We start from the raw sequence: 7801 nt of genomic DNA, 5'->3' as shown, positions 1-7801 counted from the left end.
TTGGTCAAAAGAAAAAAAAATACTGGTCAAAGAAGCCAATATCCAGTTATCTTGTCATGCATGGTCAATAACGGGTTTATTGTATGGACAAAGATAATTCCATTTTGCTGACCCATGCGGCCAATCAGCGATTAGATCTCTTCTACCCATTAATGAAGACCCTTTGCAATTATATGGATTCACCATTCCTCGGAACCAGGCCTTGGTACTGGATACCCAGTACTTAAAAAAGTTCTTATCCCAAGGTGATAGAACTTTATCATCATTTGGTAAAAATGGAAAGTAACCATGTGAGGTGCAACTAGTGGGAAATTGGTGGGAAAGTGGTGAGAAACAGTGATTTTAGTAAAGGAAATTCAACGAAAAGTGTTTAATGATACAAAAATTGGGAAAGCATTTTACCAAAAATTTCGTCAATGTTGTCACAGTTATCTCAGTACTTGGCACCTACCTCTACAGTTAACTTAAAACAAGACTTTTTTTTGTTAGACAGCACACTTATTTTATACAGTAGTCTCTACCATGTGACAATAATAATATTGTGTCATGTGATTGCAGGAGATGCTTATGCCTGGCACACAAGCTTAAGCTTATTCCCTCTGTGTCATTGCCAATGTGAAGGATCTGTTAAAACTGTTTGTGTAGCAACAAGTGACTTGCCTGCATTTGCTGCTGTATCAGATCACGAACTCCGAGTGCACATGAGTGACTCCAACGGACATTGGACATGCACTGAATCAAGGAATTATGAAAATCGAGTAAGGAAAAAATATATCAAAAGACTATGCATAATTTAGAGCTATGGAATGATTCATGGAAAAAGATATTTAAGATATTTAATGTCAGAAACTGGGGGCGTAATGGCCTGTTTTTGCTGCAAAGAATGGAATAGTTTGTTCCATAATTTTAAAACAGTTCATTTGACTAAAACTGACAGTGACCTTTCAATAGTTTTCAATGCTTTAGTTGCACATGGAGGTCGGATGCCCAGGAACGTTTGGCCTGGAACCGCCGACCCCAAACCCAAGTAGGTAGAAAACCCAAAAGCCTGCCCTACCTGCAACCCTGCTATGAGCCCCGCCCACCAATTTCAGCCCCAGCCCTAGCACCCATCACACTGAACTGGGAAAACAGTGGAGAACCTACTGCATACATATACTAAGTAACACTACAAAGGGGAGAGTAGGAAGGGGACACCAGAAAATATGAGCTTCACAAAACTCCCCATAGGCTTCACATAGTAAAACTATGAGCACATGCGAATGTGCATGCATGGACCACATCAGAATTCTGCTGACCCATTGGAAGCTGTAACACCCTGACATCATGCCCAGAAGAGTTACACAACACCCAAACAATGCCAGAACGCTATTGGCCTGCCAGCGCACCACATAGTATACCAAATAAACACCAAGGATACGCCAAGCTCCTTCTTGTTAACCAAGTTAAGTTACATAATTTTAATCCTACTAAAAACACAGACATAAAATTGTTAAAAACGTGTTTCCCCGAGAGCACTTTAATCAGCTGTGGCTGACTACATGTTTGTTTTCACGTTTTATTTTTAATTTTATTTTATAAAGTGCATCTTTTGTGAAAGGTAAATACAGGTCTTAAATTGTAATTTTTGTCATCCAAAGTAATCTTGTTGTGTTTTATAAACAGATTGGTCATGCCATGTTCATTCCAGCCAGTGGTGGGATTTCTTCAACAGAACACATTGCCATAGCAACTCAAGATACTGCAACAGTCCTGGCACCTGGGAGAGGTCTTTTATTTACATTAGATTGTGTCATTGGTGGAAAACTAAGCTGCATGGACAGTACCTCTCACCAACTTGCTCTTGGAGTTGGTTCATATGGATATGGAACACTCGGAAACAAGGTGAGACATAAGAAGACAATGGGATGAGCTCACAAAGCAGATGACCACAACCTGTGATTTCATAGGGGAGCAAGATTGGTGAAGTGGTGAGAGCACTCACTCTTCATCAGCTTTTTTCAGTGAGCCCTGTTATAGTTTTCTAGACTAGAATCCTTTTTTTTACGATGAGTTTGTTGGTTCTCTTTATTTAAATGTCAAGGCCTTTAGCAGGGGGGAACTAGATGGGGACATTATACACTGAAATCAAATCAAATCAAATCAAATCAAATCAAATCAACTCATGTCAAATCATAGCTTGATTTTGAGGAGAGGGGAAAACGCGGAGCACCCAGAGAAAAACCTCCTCTTGGAGCAGAATATAGAACCAACAAACTCAATCCACATTTTGACACTAGGTCTGGGAATTGAACTTTGGCCTTATTGGTGGGAGACAAGTGCCTGGATGGAATGATAGTCCATCGTAGGGTTACCCCCAGCATTAAATTCGCCGGTACCCATTTATACACCTGGGTGGAGAGAGGCGCTGTGAGAGTAAAGTGTCTTACCCAAGAACACAACACAGTGTCTCTGGCCAGGGCCCGAACCCAGACCACTTGCTTCGGAGTCGAGTGCACTAACCATGATGCTACTGCTCCTCGCTTTTTCTAATGTGTACATAGTTGAATTTATTGTTTTCTGCACCAATCCCAAGAGCCTTTGTCATTTGTGATAGCTGCTTCTTGCTTCACCCAATTGTAGGGATGTATGCCTAACCCCAGTAAAATACTCCTTTCCTTATTCAGAATTTTTGTTTTGTTTGTTTTCGTTTTTTTATAAAATGAATTAAATAGAGAACCTTTGGGTTCTCTATTTAACTGTTGTGAGTCAGTAGCAAAAATGTAAAAGGTTTATATCCGATGATTGTCTTTTTCCCAAACTTTTAATAGGTACGTCTGTACAATCTGGAAACCGCCAAAATGATTTCCATATTAGGAGGACATTACCGAGAGATCACGTGTTTGGATTTGGCCAGTTGCCCACCTCACCGCTTGGTGACTGGAAGCTATGACTGCAGAGTGCGAGTCTTTGACCTACGCAATGAAAAGATGGTACTTGCCTTCAACCTTGGACACAAGCGAGTCGTAACGACTGTGCAAATGGATGACTGGAAAGTGGTTAGCGGTGCAGAAGATGGAACATTGATGGTGTGGGACCAACGGATGACATCACCTTTATGGATGACGCATGCGCGACATCCTGTCAGACTCTGTAACTTTCAAGGATCCCGCATGATCACAGCAAACATTCCGTTAAATAAGTCAGTGCGTGAGGATTTGTGGTATGCAGACGATTTGATTCTTCACCGGAGACACCGAGGGGTGATTCGTTTATTTGACTTTTCGGCCCAAAATTTAACAGAAGGAATCCCGGAGATTTGTTCGTCAAACTACGACGATACAGCTGGATACAACTATAACATAAACCTTAGTGTTCCTTATGACAAAATAGAGGGCACTTAAAATCACTGTAAGTGATGGATATACGGCTCGCCATTGGTATTCCTAGGCAGATATCCTGCGAAATAAGTACAACAAGAGAAACGTAAAATCAGTCTTAGCTACCGGTCTTTTCACGAAGAATTTGAAAAATATTGGATCAAAGCTTGTTCTGTTATAGGGAAAAATCACCTGATGTGGTTTTTCCCCTCAGTGTGGTTTCGTGTGTCATCTGCTGGAAGGAGGAAAGAGCAATACAGTGGTTCTATGATTCTCAGAACCTTGATAGGATCATGGAAGAGGAAATTTCATTTTTTGCGCGATTTTTCAGTAGACCGCGTTTCGTTCACAGGAAGCCCAAACTATCGGGCAGTCAGCGCCTGTATTATTCGAGGTCCTGTGCGGCGCGCCAAATACTGCTCCAAGGTGGCGATATCGCCACGATGTGCTTGCTCCACGTGGTTTGATATGATTTATGCGAAGTGTTCATAGGTTTTCAACCCAAAGTGCATATCATCATCTGCACCAAAGGAATGGGTGTGTCCCAAGCGTACGCTCAGTGTTCTGCCCTTCCATACTACAATTCTCAGTTGAGTATGACACAAGGGAAGTTTGGTGACAAAGTTTCAGGGTTAAAGTTACCATGTTGTCAACGGCAACTTCCTTCGTTTCCAAGAGTAACTTCAGGGCCTTGACGTCACGAGCGATGAGCCCGCCAAAATCTATAAATGGTAACGTTAAAATTCAAACTGGCGACCGTTACCGTTACCAGTTAAATGACGTCAAATCCCGAAATGTTACCCTTGGAGACGAAGCAAGTTGCCTGTGACAACATGGTAACTTTAACGCTGAAACTTTGTCACCAAACGTCCCTAGTGTCATACTCAACTGAGAATCGTAGTAAGCAAAACTTATCACTTTCTGATGCTATCTGTATGAGTGAGCCTGGAGTCGAGGATCCATACTTTATTGATGAACACCTTCGCGTGCTTCAAGAGAGATCATATTTGAGGGAAGGTATAAGCTACAAAAGGCGTATCGACATTGAGAATATAGAACCAGATTTGGAACGCTTATGGCTAGAGATCCGGGGCCGCAATAAACATAGTGAAATGCTCTTAGGGGTTTTCTATCGAGCGGAACTTATTCAGGGCTACCAAACATGGCTCGACACAGTAAAGAGATTATTCAAGCTGTTGAACGTTCCGCTTTGGGATGGTTTTATTGTCGCCACAGGTGACGTAAATGTGGACATGCTTATGCCAAATTGTCCTAGAGTAAGGAAATATATCAATATGCTGACGTCACTTAACCAACATGAGCACGTGCAGCGCCCAACGAAAACCACATCAACCTCTAAGACACTAATTGACCACATTATCAGCAACGCGCCCAATTGCGTCTCGTACTGCAATGTGCTGCCCTGTCCAACTATTAGTGATCATGATGGGCCGTATACGTTTATGAACGCAAGAGTCAAACGTTTTCAACCACTTTACAAGTTACTTCGCGATGAAAAGCGATTCGATGAAACAGCTTTTAGGAAGAACTGAGTAGTGTTCCCTTTAACCTTGTTTTACGTCTTGACGATCCCAACGAGAAACTAAACATTCTTAACTCGCCTTTTAAATCTTGTCTGGACAAGCACGCTCCTCTACGTATAACTACAATTTCGCGAACCCCTGCGCCTTGGTTCAACAAGGAAGATATCAGGAAACTTCATAAAGAACGGAACGTACTTAGGTATTTAGCACACAAAACAAACCCAGCAAGTGTTTGGAATAAATTTCGTGTTGTGCGCAACAAGATCAAGACTAAGATGAAATCAGTTAAACGTGCTTTTTTAAAGAGGGCCCCATCATCCAATAAATCCAAAGAACTGTGGAATAGTATACATAGTTTTTTACGTCCCAGTCCTCAGCCAATTAAGGCGGACCCAGATGCCCTGAACAAGCATTTCAGCTCAACATCGCAACGCTTGCCGGGATCAGTGGCAAATTCATCAGATTTCCTTCTTGATCTTATTAATTCCCTTCCTGAAGACCATCTTGCATGCTCGTTTAATCTACGCTCCGTCACTTACAGTGAGGTAATGAAGATGAGTTCTGATATCTGACTCTTCAACTGGCGCCGATCGGATTCCTGCAAAGTATCTCCAACTCAGCGCTGATAACATAGCCTCGCCGTTGACACACATCCTTAACAGTTTTATTACTATTGGCTCTTTTCCGGAGGCCTGAAAAGTCGCTCGTGTTTCGCCTATCCTAAAGTCGATTCTCCGATTGAATCTGATCATTTCCGACCTATCGCTATTCTGACAGCAATTTCTAAAGTATGTAAAAAACTCGTTTTAAGGACGGTGCCTACTAATTGAAAGGTATGTTTGCGCGGTTTACTGAATATGCGGGAAAAGCAGATCTTAACAAGTGATGTTAAAATCCATAAAGAAAATCGGGGATAACCACGCATTTTTGGAAGATAATTAATCAACAATATTTGTAAAAAGCTTTAAAATACAAAGCAATGTATGGCGTTCTTGAAGCTTAATTATCTCTGAAAAAAGGGTGGTTACCCCCAATTTTCTTTTTGGATACCGAGATCACTTGCAAAGTTCTGCTTTCTTCGCATAGTTTTGAACCGCGCAAAAATATCTCCGTATTAATAAGCACCAGCCATAGGAAATCCGAGTATCTCGATATGCGCAGAATGTATGCGCAATAACAATAGTAGGCACCGTCCTTAAATCAACTCCTTGAATACATTGATCAAAAGCAGGTGCTTCTGCATAGTTACTACCTCTGGACAGCGTAAGGGTCATTCAACTACTAGCGTTCTTTTACGTCTTAGGGACGACATAATTCAAGCAATGAATGGTGAGATAATGCTCATTGCCTTCGCGGACTTTTCCAACGCATTCGACACGGTCGACTGCTCTATTGTTATACGTAAGTTATACACGCAATTGGATTGTCCAAGCAAGCTCTTCTGTGGTTCTTGAGCTACTTGACTAATCGTCGACAGTTTGTACAAGTCAGTGACAAACAATCTAGTCTCGCAGATGTCCTATTTGGAGTTCCACGGGGCTCAATACTTGGGCCCGTTCTCTTCAACCTTTATGCGAACGACATGCAAGATTGTTTACAAGCTGGTTCCTCTTGCTTTCAGTACGTTGACGACACAACGGTGCTACATTATGCCACTCCCAAAGACATCATTGTCGGTGTAGACAAGATGAAAAAGACCCTCAGCAGCATCGAGTCATGGGCAGCTGATAGCAACCTGCTACTGAATGAAACCAAGACCAAGCAGATGGTTATTACCACTAAGCGTATCTCCATAATTTTGACGGATACACTCCACCTCTCACCCTGAAAGATAAGGCAGTCGATAGGGTAGAGAAATTTAAGTTGTTAGGAAGTTGGCTTAGTGAGGACCTTACATGGACAGAACATGTAAATGAGCTTACGTCATCATGCTATATAGTGCTAGCCACTCTAAGAAAGATCAAGAATATGACACCGCAAGAGACTAAGAAGTCTCTCGCTCAAAACCTCGTCTTATCTAAACTCAATTTTAATGACTCCGTCACTTATCCACTCTCCGCATTTTTGCAGGAAAGAGTACGTGTTCAGATTGCTGCTGCCGGTTTTGTCTTAAATTGTTTCTGCTCGGAAAGAGACGTCCTTGAGCTTGGCTGGCTACCTACGCTGGAAATTTTATTTACCTGATGGGGAGATGTAGTTCTTGGAACTCCCGCGGAAACGGATACGAGAAAAACTTGTGCAGAGTGCGGCCGCGCGCGGTCTGGGTACCACAATTTTAAAAAGTTCAAGGCGTTCCTTGCTTCGTCTGAGAGAGTAGTGCGAAGGTCCCGAATGACAGTAACAGGGAGGGGAGGAACAAAAAACCGACAGTATTAGGGGAATAATATTGCTCGTATCAGTCTCCGAGCGAGTTCGAAGAACTACATCTCCCCGTCAGGTAAGTACCTTCCCTCCGGGGAAATATAATTTTTTCTTTACCCCCTTAACTACTGATACTCGCAATACTTGTGCAGACTTTAAGAGTTACTGGCATGAAAAACCATAATCCTCAACAGAAACCAGGCTAAATAGCCCTATATATTAACTGATACACGAAACTATACATGCCTGTAAACCTACATAAGGCTATAAAACAGAAAACTTTCTAGGAAAGTGGTAGTCCTCAATACATAGGACAGAAACCGGTCTAGATGTGCTCAGACTCCCGATAAACAACAACCCTGATAACTAAACTAAAGGGCGAACCGACGAAACGTTCAAGATTCGCACCACGGAACTAACGACATACCTTCTGAAACGAGGTTACAAACGCAACTTTGTTACTAAACAAATACAACGGGCTGCAGACATTCCCCGCACACATACCCTACAACCTAAACAGACAGACAAACCCAAACG

At 42.1% G+C, this 7801-nt stretch overlaps 1 protein-coding gene across 1 annotated transcript in view; it reads left to right on the top strand.

Moving 5' to 3' along the window:
* Positions 1 to 7550, top strand: part of LOC138047477 (F-box/WD repeat-containing protein 8-like) — a 16497-nt gene extending 8947 nt beyond the window's left edge. Inside the window, exons 3-5 of the mRNA XM_068894349.1 lie at positions 559 to 758; positions 1666 to 1884; positions 2811 to 7550. Of these exons, the coding sequence (XP_068750450.1) occupies positions 559 to 758; positions 1666 to 1884; positions 2811 to 3383 (992 nt within the window). The 3' untranslated portion in view covers positions 3384 to 7550. The remainder of the gene's footprint in view (positions 1 to 558; positions 759 to 1665; positions 1885 to 2810) is intronic.
* Positions 7551 to 7801: the final 251 nt, after the last annotated feature.

This window comes from Montipora capricornis, chromosome 4 (genome assembly GCF_036669925.1).
Source record: "Montipora capricornis isolate CH-2021 chromosome 4, ASM3666992v2, whole genome shotgun sequence".
Taxonomy (NCBI): domain Eukaryota; kingdom Metazoa; phylum Cnidaria; class Anthozoa; order Scleractinia; family Acroporidae; genus Montipora; species Montipora capricornis.
The sequence above is the reverse complement of the archived record's forward strand: the minus strand, read 5'-3'. Positions and strand labels throughout refer to the sequence as shown.